The sequence below is a fragment of the Odontesthes bonariensis genome, chromosome 18, assembly GCF_027942865.1.
Source record: "Odontesthes bonariensis isolate fOdoBon6 chromosome 18, fOdoBon6.hap1, whole genome shotgun sequence".
In the NCBI taxonomy this organism is placed as follows: Eukaryota; Metazoa; Chordata; class Actinopteri; order Atheriniformes; family Atherinopsidae; genus Odontesthes; species Odontesthes bonariensis.
Genome location: NC_134523.1, coordinates 6109202 through 6121759, shown reverse-complemented (window position 1 = coordinate 6121759; position 12558 = coordinate 6109202). Strand labels below are relative to the sequence as shown.

Here is a 12558-nt window from a genome sequence, read left to right as displayed (position 1 = left end):
GGTTTATATTCTCTGAATTTGCTTTGAAAGTCACAATTGGCCCACCTGTGAAATGATATTTACACAATGCTGCTGCCTTCAAGTACAGCCGGACAAACGTACAATTAGCTCAAGATTCAACCAAGTATTAAAGACTGAAAAGCGAGTTTTTCACGAATTTCTTTATCTGTTCAGGTCTCATTAAGATACACGCTCCACCAACATAGTTGGTGTTCGTGTTAGTTTTATTTATTTTTATTTCGTTTTAGTTTGACTTTTGTAAAAAAAACAATTGTACGCGATGTACTTGAACGCATCACAAACAATTTCTGACTACTTTCGGCGAGCTCATAACAGCTCCTAACAGCTCGTAACGGCTCAGCAGTGCATCATGAGGAGGATGGCGGAGGAGATACAGCCTTACACGGAGCAGAGGTTTGATCTCTTTTCTTCGTTAACATTTAAAAACTATTATTTAGCTACTGTAAATTGAAACGGCGGTGGGGTTTGTTCAAGTTTCCCCGTCGCTACATCCAGGACAGAGTGTGCTTTACGTTACCCAACATCGCGTTCTTGTTTAGTTTTATAATACCTTTTTTTTTTTTAAGGACTAACACTGACAAACGCAAACCGCAACCCCAAAACCAAGTTTTTTTTGTTTAAAACTGTAACCGCTTCCATGCAAACACCCAACTCTTTTTTTTAGTACAGGGTCTAAACTTCGGCTCGCAAACGTTTATTGTATGAAAACAACTCCACAAGTAGTTCCTAAATGTCATCTCCGCTTGTTTCATGTTACAAGTCCTGTCTTGGTGATAGTAACGCCGTTGTTATTACATTCAATGTGCGCCGAATTTAGCCTCAGGGAATCCTGTAGGTTTAAGGACACTTTTCACCGACTGAATGTGTGTTTTAAAGCAAGTCAACATTAAACTTAAATCAAATATCTCAGTAAAATCACCGAACACGGAGTCCCAAACTGTTTGGGCTTCATTAGATTATACTGTAATCTGTACACGATGTTGTACACTGATAGCAAATGACGCACGGTCAAAGTTCAACGTATATGTGTTTGTGCATACTATGCGTCCTGTCTGACTGTTTGGCTGCTTGTTTGCTCCCTGGACCTCAGCTCATGGATATCAAGCTGGTTGCCCTCTTGGTGCCCCACTTCTCCTTCTCAGCTGAAAGTTGCGGAAGAAAAAATGCTCAAGAGTAAGTGAAAGACCTGATTAATCATTTGTAAATTACCAAAAACAAAACAGAAACGGTCTGATGTTTTTGTGATTCATTAAAAAGATCAGTTTTTGTATAAAGTACTGAAATCTCACACTCAAGTAAAAGTATAGGTTCCCCTCCAAAATATGACTTTGGTAAAAGTCCAAGTCACTGACTGAAATGTTACTTGAGTTAAAGTCTTAAAGTATCCGAAACGTCTTGTACTTAAGGATGAGAATTACTGTAAAAAATAGATGTACTTAAGTAATGTAATGAAAAGTATAAGTAAAAAGTAAACAAGGCAAATGCAGTTTGAATGACATTTTTTATATTTTGGTAAACTTTGAAGGTCAAATACACTTAAAGTCTACACACAACCAAGTGCAGGCAACATTTAGACCAGGTTTAGACAGAAAATACAAACTTTGTGAACCTTTAAGTTTTTCTTCTTCAAGTAAGGTCAGTGCTGAAAATGAGGCGTACATTACACCATTAAGAAAAAAATGAAACAAAAGAGGCTGCTACTGTTATTGCCATCATTATAAACACAATTTAAAGAAAAAAATAGGAGAAAACTGAAGCTTATCTGGCATCTGAAGAGGAAAACCTTTTTTGTAAAACTACCTTAAAACCTAAAAAAGGGGAGTTTCTGTAAGATAGAATTTCCACATCTTTGGGCAGGCATAACATGCATGGGGTCAAAACACTGATGCATTTTTTTCTATCTCTCTCTCTCTCTCTTTTTTTTGTAACGAGTAACTAAACCAAACAATTCAAATGTATTGGAGTAAAAGTATGCTATTAACAGGGTGCTTGCGCAAGTCTTGAAAGTCTTAATAAGTATGGAATTTTGAAGCACTGTTTTCCAGACCTTGAAAAGTCTTGAATTTTGTGTGAAAGTCTTAATAAAGTATGGAAAATAAATGTATGGTAGAATGTTACAGTATGCTCAAAGGCATTGTGAAATGAGAAATAGGAAGGTAGGCTATAAAACTATCATTTTACTAACTGGTCACGTACTGTATTAGCCTAATGGGATGAGATGTGAGTGAAGAGACTGAATTCTACATACATTCATCCATCCATCCATTTTTATAGATAGTTTTTGTGACACTTGTTTGATGTGAAATTCATTTACTTGTGATTTTCATGTTTTGAAACGTTTTCATCAGTAAAAGCATAATTTACTGTGAATAATGCATTTGTTCATTGAATACTAGCCTATAATAATTAACATTTCTAATAAACACAGTTGGTACAATCTCAACCAATGAAGTAGGCAGTAGGCACACAAGTTACAAGTACATAAAGTTTAGGTCTTGGGGGAAAAAAAAGTATCAGTTTTAAAAAAGTTTGGAAAAAGTCTGGAATTTTAATTTGGAAAAAGAGCAAGCAGCCTGTTTTAAGTTCGGAAATATAGTGAAGTAAAAGTGAAAGTTGTCAAAAAATTTACTTCGTTGCTATACAACACTGAAAAAGAAGATTTTCTTTTTTTAAAAGTGCCAGATTTGGTCAGACTTCTTATTCCATCCCCGTGTCATAATCCCCCCTTTCTGTCGCAGCTGTGAAGAGGCCGTACTCCAGACAGCATGTCCGGATATCCAACGGCAACTACCTGTGGACCCTAGCTTTTTCCACGCAGCTGCACCCCTGCTCCCCGACTTCCCCTCAGCTCTCTCCCGGGACTCCTCTGGTTCTCCTGCACGGCTTTGGGGGCGGGGTTGCCCTCTGGGCCCAAAATCTGGACCCCCTCTCCAGCTGCAGACCCGTTTACGCTCTCGACTTGCTGGGCTTCGGCAGGAGCAGTCGTCCCCTCTTCAGCACAGACCCAGAGGCGGCCGAGGAGCAGTTTGTGACAGCCCTGGAGGAGTGGAGGGAGAAGGTTGGACTGGAGGAGATGGTGCTGCTGGGTCACAACCTTGGCGGATATCTGTCTGCGGCCTACACACTCAAGTACCCAAACAGGTGCTTTTGTGTGCGTGGGTAGATCTGTGAGAAGATGCAGCGTCAACATTAATGCAACGTTAATCACAGTCGTTCAGACATCGTCACATAGACGTACCTCATCAAATCATTGGGCAGTTCTATCTGCCTTGAGATCTGTTTTGGTCAAATTAGAGCAAATACAAGTTTTATGAAAAGCTTGGATGGTACGGAAAATGCAAAAGAAAAAAAAACACAGGGTGTTTTGTCAGTATACATGCCTTTTTTTGCATTTCTGGGCCTGCGCTAATGCTGCCATCACTGAAGTGTAAATGAGCTTTGACAAGGGCACCGGTACCATCACACAACCTGGCTTCTGTCTGGACGGTGCTTTTCTCTTTGGTCCATGGACCCATGGTGTCCATTTACTCCAACAAAGATCTCGAAAACTGATTGGTGTGACCACAATGCATGTTTCCCCTGTGTTATGATCCATCCCAGATACACTCGAGTCCAGAGAAGTATATGCATCCGGTGAGATCCCAGGTTTCCTGCTTAGGTTTGAGCCCCTTGCCCTAGATGAAGTGAAATCCCTCCAGATGTCCCAAATTATTTAATGTTTTTCTGCGCTGTAGAGGGTTAATTATGCAAATCCCTTCCAGTCTTTATTTTAAATTGCCTTAGTCCTGTTGTTGTTTTTTTTGGTGTTGCAGGCCTGAAATGCAAAACTTGATGCGTAGCAACAAATGACAGTAAGTCCAGAAAGAAAAAGTAACTTAAATGCTTTTTTCTATACCATCCCAGCTTTTGTGTAGTTGGGAAACAGTTTTTGCTGTAATATTCTTTGTGTTCTTGTCATTTGATATTGGAGACAATTATGTAAAATCTTAAAGTGGATTTGCACCAAGATTTATTTTTAGATCCGATTGAATTCTGGCCTATTCTGAGAATGTTTCAACAAGCTTTAAAGCCACTTAGTTTTTAATCTGACATCCACAACATAACAATAAAGTCTGTCGCACCAAAAACTTTAAACTCCCTCAGTTTTTAAATTACTCCTGAGGAGATTTAACTTGTAGATCTCAAAAAACCCGACTTTTCTCTTAAGCTTCAGGAGCTTCTCTCTTGTTTGACAGATTATCTGTATGATAAAAGTACCGGTGTGTGTTTTAACCTGCACGTTTTGATCAACTGACCGTGTCCGCAGGGTGAAACATCTGCTGCTGGTGGAGCCGTGGGGATTCCCAGCACGCCCTGAGAACCCCAACCATCACTCCATCCCAATGTGGATCAGAGCCATCGGGGCCGTCATGAGCCCATTCAACCCTCTAGCGGGGCTCAGGCTGGCTGGGCCTCTGGGTCAGTACAAACACACTATTAGAAACCATACTTGCACTAAGACACAATTAGATAAGACCTCCTTATGTTTTTTTTTTGTTTCAGTAAACTTTTTATTTTAAAGTTTGAGTAGCCGAAGATGATTTTAAACCAGTTCTGTCGATTTTGGATCCCTTTTTATAATGGCAAGCACTACGAGAAACCTTATGAAATATATTTCCTTGTTTTGTAATTCCCTCCTCTCTTAGGTCCGACGCTGGTCCAGACCATCAGGTCTGATTTCAAGCAGAAATATTCCTCCGTGTTTGACGACAACACCGTGTCGGACTACATATACCACCTGAACGCCCAGACGCCGAGGTGAGGACTCTTTCCAAGTCAGTATGCACGGACGGTGCTCATTCTCAACACACGTCACAGGCTTCAATGTGATTTTTTTCTCGGTGTCAGTGGAGAAACGGCCTTTAGGAACATGACCATTCCCTACGGCTGGGCTAAGAGGCCCATGTTGGAGCGGATCGGCCAGGTCCGAGCCGACATTCCCATCTCCTTCATTTATGGATCTCGATCCAGCATCGACAGCAATTCTGGACACGGAGTCAGGACAATCAGACCAGATGTACAGATCATGGTAAGTTTTTTTTTTTTTTTCATTTGCATTTGGTTGATGTATCACAGGTTCTCTGGAATACACCAATTTTAAGGATGTTGTTATGTGTACATTTTTATACGACAAAAGAAAAGAAAGTACAAAGTGCGTCCTCTTTCAGTTCAAAGGTTTTCACGTATCTGCACGAAAAATCATCGGGTCCTATCGGGAAATAAAGCTCAGATGAACAGCAACACATATCACTTCGTGCCATCATTTATTTGACAAAAAACAGAGCCAAAACGTTGAAGTAGCGCGTGGAAAAACTAACTACACTTCACGATTCAACAGCTTGTAGATCTGTCTTCAGCAGCAGTAACTTCGGTCGTAAAGTCGTCACTTTCTGTTTGACGTTATCAGACTCTCACGTTGTTGTGACTCCTCCTTACAGCGTTACTTAATTTGATTGAGGCTTGCATGCACATTCCTCTTCAGGTCCTTTCAATCAGGCTGAGGTCTGGACTTTGACGGGACGATTGCAACACCTCGATTCCTTTCTTTCTCAGACGCTGTAGATTGTAGATTTGCTGTGTTTGGGATCATTGTCCTGGTGACGACACAGTTTCAGCAAACTTCAGCTGCGAGACAAATGGCCACACGTTTGACTCTGGAATACTTTGGTTTACTAAAGAAAGCTGATAGTTCTCCAAACGTGCTGCCGTGCATTATGACCAAACATCTCCACTCTGGTCTGCTCTGTCCAAACGGCATTGTTCCGGAAGTCTTGTGGTTTGTTCAGATTCAGCTTTGCAAACCTAAGCCGTGCTGCCATGTTCTCTTTAGAGAGAAGAGGCTTTCTCCTGCCAACCCTATCACACAAACCCTACTTGTTCAGCCTTTTTGTAATTGTACTGTCATGAACTTTAGCATTTAAAATGCTCACTGAGTTTTGTTTTCTTTTTTTGCAATCTTTCTCAGCATCACATGTCGTAAACCCGGGGTAATCTTGCCGGGATGTCCTGATACATGAAAACCTTAGAGTGTACTTTCTTTTTCTCATTGTTGTACAGTCACTGTGACCGCTGAAGGTTTTCCTGCCCTTTGGAGCTTGCTGCCTTATGTCTGCCGTTCTGTTTCTGTGTGTTTGAACTCATCAGGTGATCAGGGGAGCGGGTCATTACGTGTTTGCTGACCAACCAGAGGACTTCAACCAGGCGGTCCTTCAGATTCTCACGGGGACGGGGAGGGAAAACAAGGATGAGGGAACGAAGCAGTGACAGTTCTCTGACACCAAAAAGACACAATGTAGCACCAGGATTAACAAAGACAAACCCATTACACAACCGCCGCAGTAAGCCTCTTTATAATGCACTTTACTCTTACAAGAGACCTATCACTGACGGACAACACTTGACTTATCATTCCACACTCCCTAAGTCTTGGGTTCAGATTAATTCACAGGTTTCCAGACTCACATGGATACATTTTGTAAATAAAGGTGAGATGCAGTCTGTGCTGTGTGCCACAGATTTGCTTTTAAACAGTTGTGCAACTCTTGTTTTTAAAGGAATATGTTGTTTTTTTTTTTTTTTTGGTATTGGCAGAGTAAACAGAATGTTCTTTTGCTGACCCCTCACCCACTTTGAGATATGAGGCATAAGTAAACAGGACAAAGGGCCTCTGTGATTCTCATGAAACCTGCTCACTTCCTCAGAAACGCTCTGACCGAGAGCAGCCAGCAGATGGCAGCACCTTAACTGCGTTCACGCTTCACCTCTCCTCTGTTTTTGCAGGACGCCCAACAGCAAATCCCGGCGAAAAGCGCCCTTGCATGCATATTGAGTTGAGTGACCTACTCAGGAGACCTGGACAGTGATGCTCTGAGAGGGGGTGCGAAACTCAGCTCACTGCTAAGTCACAACTGCAGTGACAGAATGGGGTCAAAGATGCGTGCTGGACTAAGAATAGGCCTTATGTTTGAGGAGGCGTCGAACAGTTATTTAAAGAACTTCGTGAAGAGACATTGATTTTGTACGTCTGCAAAAAATAAATGAACCATGGAAATTTGTCGTGAATTTGTTGTGAAATTTTCAGTGGCCCTTTGACATTTTTACACTCTCCGCTGAAACTATTAAAACTTGACAACTTTGAACATCCGAATAATTAGACATGTTTGCACCACATTACACAGAGAAACTTTGCCATGTGGCCTCGTGAAAATGCTGAACTGTTGTCATTACTGTCTCAATTTAAAGGTGTCCTCGTGGGTTTTGGACAATTTAAAACAAGTATACAGAAAAGCTGTTTTTTTCTTTTTAGCATCTACAAGTTAGTGATTATGCTTAACATCTCTAAACTTTTGGAACGCAGTGCACCTTGTTGGAAATGTGTGTCACAGTAAAAGCTGTTTGTTTAAGGTGGCAGTTTGATAAACTCACTGAGCAAACCTGAGCGGGCGATGTCTTATTTCTGGGTACATAGTGTCTTGGCCTTTACCAGCACTCCTCTGTTACCTCTGCCCATCTCTGTCATTTCTGAGACGTCAACCCAGCTGTCTCCTGGCAACAGGGTAGCCACGGAGACTGAGTCTTTTGGATTGCCGACCTGCAGGAAGTGATTCTGTAGTTGGACGGGGTAATTATGGGCTGTTGAAAACGCTTGCTGGCTGTTTGTCAAGGCAGTGAAGAAAATTCGGCAGGAGCTCTCATGTTCACGGCCTCTTGGGGCTGAAAGCATAAGCACAAAGTGTGCCCAGGCCTCAGTCCATAATAGTCACTTAATAAGCCTGCAAGCTTATTCATCGCGTCTCCCTGTCACCCACTCAGTCACGTGGTGGTGAAATCATTTCATTATGAAACAGAAAACATTGAGAGAAGTGACAGGAGCTTTCATGTTGGGTTTGGACATAATTGAAAGCCCGAGGGCCTGAAATAACTCCACATAAAACTGTTGTACTGCTGCTGGTATCCTCTCAGCTCTTACCGTTTCTTTAATCAGCATATCTGCATACAGTTCTGTACTGCCAAAGCGTTGGGGGGCTCAGTTTGAAATGGTAATGATATCTGTTTCACAGTTATACGACTCAGATGATGTCCCTCACTCACTACTTTCAGTATTTTTTAATTCTAACCCCCACAAAAGTAACAATCGTGACTTCTTCACTGTGATTTACTGCGGCTATAGTCCTTCAGGAGGCTGAGCTGGAGGAGCTCCAGTCATTTGTCGGGTATCCACTAGAGATAAGTATCATGACTTTGTAGAAAAAACAGACCATGCAGTTCATTCTTCACGTGTGAATCATCTGGCATAATCAAAAGTATGCATCATACGAAAGCAGCTCCACTACCCTCTTCTCTGAACAGTCACACTTTGCCTGTGAATGACTGATATTTACATGCCAGAGATTTATTTTTACCCACAAAGGTAGCAGCCAGACTGGCATTTGCGCTATAAGAATTTGTTATGTGAAGTCTGCATTTATTGTCAAAAAGAAGGGACTGTTTTTCTTCCCGTCTACCTCTTTGGAATGGTGACTCATTATCATATTATCATACCACAAATCCGAGGGCTTCAGTCATCCAAGATGTTCTCAGTTATTATGCAGCGAGAGCACTTCACAGCACCTCACAGCTCTCAAATTACACAGAAAGCGACAGACCCTAATGATCACAGCATTTAGATTCTGACTGGGTGCATCAGGAAAGACTAAACAGACTCAGGCCTGCCAGCTGGTTGGTTATTCTCTACAGACACAGCACAGGAAAAGCTTCTGGTGTGATGACTTCTCTTCATCTCGCAGGAGGAATGAAAAGACTCTGAGGAGGCATAGAGACTTTCACATTAGGAATTGTGGGGGGGGGGGCATCTTGACGGTGACTGATGCTGAAGTGAAGTGCCTCCGATGCATAAAATCATGTAAAGCTGGTAATTTCTCTCTTTTCATGGAAACTATTGACCCTGCAGAGCTAAATCTGGCCTCTGAGTTCCTTCCTGTCACAAACCAAATTTCCATACTGGTCCCAGCTGTTGATAAAGATTTAAAACCGCATGGCTTCCATTAGCCACCTCTCAAATGGCTAGTTTACAGACTAATCACCCATGTTCCTATATGTTTTGTACATGTACAGTATGAAGTTGGGGGATATATAAGAAGCATTTGGATTTTCAAAATCAACAGATTAATATTAGAGCAGATTAACTTCTCATCCCGATTAAGTCAAAAGCTTATCCACAACTTAGCTTCTTCTGCCCTTTAGAGTCTTTCATTAAATATTTTTTGTATAAATATTCTACTACTCCTCTTGTATGTTTTTTTCTGCCAGCAGTTCACAGGCTGAAAAAATTAAAGCCACAAAAAACTATGTACCCTACACCAACCAATGGTTGCTTATAGCTAGTTGCTAACATAGTGTCCAACCTGAATTGGATTAAGCGGGTTTAGAAAATGGGTGGATGGAGGGGGCATTAATGAATAGATGAATCAATAAATCAACTGAACTGAATTGAGACTGAATAGTCAGAGGATGTGTCAGGGACAAGACTGCAAATCTTTTTCTTCTATTCTTGGTCATTTCGTGTGAGTTTCGGCCCCTTATTTATTTGTCACCTTGTGCTCGACGTCAGTACCTGTTCTGTTTCTGTCCTCTTCCTCTCTTATTACACTTGTCTCAGGCTGTCGCAGCTCATGACATTTGACTTTAACCAGCTTTAATTGCATTGCCATCTCTCTTTGTGAGTCTGTACGTGTATCTGCCTCCCGCTCTGGCTTGTTATCTCTGTCAGACCTTGAGCTCTCATTGTGTAACATGAGCAAACACAATGTTTCCGTTAAACTCTGAATAAACCAAAAGTGAAAGCAAATGCACACAAACACAAACACAGCATACATACTCACCTCACAATGTGAGTTTCTTTTCAAACAATATGTGTTCCCGGAGATCAATTGTCTGTTTGCATGCTTGTGTGTTTTTTTTGTGTGTGGCAGTGGCTGGGAGCATGGAGTGTGTGTGTGTGTAGGGGGACGTTACTCCTTCCAGCAGTTAAATCAGCAGCAATCCGATGAATGTCTGGTGGCAGGAGTTCACCTTCCACATTCAGCTCCACTGACAGTCCGATTTAATGTCCCACTGACAGACACACACTTCCAGCTGGAGTTTAAACCACACGGAAACCCCGCACCGTCAACATTTCACTTATAGACAAATTGCATTAGTACTGGTGGCTTGCCTTATAAACATGCTCTATTTCACAAAACTGTGGGGTTATGTTCTCATTGGTGGGAATCTGTTAGCTCAGCATTCTTTGACTTTATCGCGTTCAAGACGAATCGCTGTCAGGTGTCACTGCTAATAAGACCTCCACCTCATTCATTTACCAGGATGGAAATAGTATTCAGCTCATTCATAGTCTCCTAAAATCCACAATCATCTCTTTTTTCTTTCTGTTCATGTTTAAGATGAGGCGATTGTTCCCACATCTTGCCATGAAGTGCTCAACCAGTTCCCTGTTTTCAGCTTTTTGTCCAGCATCGATACACCAAACAACCACAGACTCATCTGAGAATTTCTGGAGATGACAGGACTCTGAGTAATTCTGGAAGCGTGAAGTGAAACGGTGAGAGTACAGTCCCCTGTGGTGCTCCTGTACTGCTGACCACCCTCCCAAACACACATCCTTTCAGCGTCCTTTCAAACTGTGGTCTGTCAGTGAGTTTCTGCAGCTTTTTCTTCTTCTCCGACCATACTGGAACATTCTCCTGAATCAGGCAACGAAACCTGCAGCCTTGCTCGCGTGCAGTCTCTCCAGCTTCCTCTTTAACTGACCGGAAACAGACAGGCTGGAAGGGGTGGCAAAGGGGATCCCAGTGTTTCCTGATGTTTCCTGATGTGAGGATAGGCGTTGGTGAGGCAGTGTTCAGATCCCTGAACCGGATGAAAACTATATGCAGCTCTATTTATGTAGCTTCACTCATATATATTTTAGATTTAAGATTGAATCAAATTACCATATGCAGATATCTATTTAAAACTGGCAATCACAACTAATTTTTTTAAGACTTTTCCCTCAATATAATTGTTTTCAGATTTACTGCATAATGAAGTCTCTGCCTGCTGTGTGGAAATGCTCATTTAGATAAAATCAGTCCATGCTGTGCAGCACCAAATGCTCAATTTTGTCATCTAAGAGCACATGCTGTTTGGACTGGTGGTTAAAGATGGGAGAAGATTAAAAAACATTTAAAAATAAATCGGTAAAAAAAAAAAAGGCAGCTTCTGAAAGCTGCAACAATAAGTACATATTATAATTGGATCATTTTTGTGTACGTGGTGTAGTCACGGGGCAATCAGTAATTGTCGTCAGTCGTGCAAGTGAGTTTGCAGTGTATCAACTGGTCTGATCATTTTGTCTCCACTGCTTAAAGTTGCTAATGGAAGAAAATAGTCTCTGAAACAGGTGATACAGATGGATATATGCCTGTAGTGTTTACCCAGAGACAGATGTGAGATTATGGCGCAGCAAAAGGGACAAATTTAGGCTTTCAAGAAGCTGGCAAAAAAATACTTGCTAAAGCCATCTACTCATCTGGCCAAAAGAAAAGCCTACAAAAAAAATGATGTAGAATAAGAAAAAAAGACGGTTTAATTGACTTAAAAAATTGCAAAAAAACTTAATTCACATGTTGCTTTATGTGCTGCTAGTCAGGTGAACTTTTATTGTGCTTTCCCTCTGAATACAGCTGGATCTGCTCATTCTTCGACCACAATTAATGTACAAGGAGCAATTTTTTTAATAATGTCTTCAGAAGCAGTGTTGTGATAAAAATAAATGAATAGAGATTGTTTTGTAACAATAGTTTAAAACACACTGTGACCTGTCTGAGTCAGATAATCTGCTGTTATTGTTGCCGGTGTCTCCCGACCACTGAGCCAGACTGATCCCCTGCATACCAAGCACCTCCCTGCATGAACACCACAAACTCTAATTCATGGATTTGCTGCAGCTTTTACAAAACTTGGTTTCACATTGAGAGGCAAACGAAACGACAAATAGTGAGAGCTGCACAGGATGACGTTGTGAGATCAGACTCTGTTCTCTGTTTTTATTCTGTTTCTATCTTTATTTCATATTTCATTTGATCTTATTTTGCACAGTTGTGCACGGAGTTTGTTGCAATTTCATTTCACTATGAAATAAAAATCTGAATCTGAATCTTGCTGCTGTGAGACAGTTGTGGGTGGATGGCCGGTTCCAGCACGTGACATCTTCTCTCTGACACACTATCCTCAGCAATCCATTCGCCGTTGGAAATCCACATGCCAAAATTTGTCACGTGCACATATATATACGTCTGTTATCCCACATGGTGCCACAGCTTATTTGGGTGGAGCCGTGATTGCACTTGGCATCATGCCTCTGCATGTGAGTGAGTTTGTGTGTGTGTGTTTGTGTAAGCCCATGGGTCACACAGGTTCATGCCACGACTGGAGAGCTCATCTGGTCTGATCTGATTT

At 41.5% G+C, this 12558-nt stretch overlaps 1 protein-coding gene across 2 annotated transcripts; it reads left to right on the top strand.

Moving 5' to 3' along the window:
• The first annotated feature begins 330 nt into the window (after positions 1-330).
• Positions 331-7410, top strand: LOC142367267 (1-acylglycerol-3-phosphate O-acyltransferase ABHD5-like). 2 transcript variants are annotated; one of them, XR_012767053.1, is made up of 8 exons: positions 331-414; positions 1112-1194; positions 2760-3162; positions 4328-4479; positions 4707-4818; positions 4909-5089; positions 6205-6398; positions 6841-7410. XR_012767053.1 is itself a non-coding variant. In XM_075449255.1 (7 exons), the coding sequence occupies exons 1-7, from the start codon at positions 371-373 to the stop codon at positions 6322-6324; spliced, it is 1095 nt and encodes a 364-aa protein (XP_075305370.1). In that variant the 5' UTR covers positions 331-370; the 3' UTR covers positions 6325-6629. The 2 variants fall into 2 exon arrangements, 1 of the variants encoding a protein (XP_075305370.1); XM_075449255.1 differs by lacking the exon at positions 6841-7410 and having other exon boundaries at positions 6205-6629.
• The last annotated feature ends 5148 nt before the right edge of the window (positions 7411-12558 follow it).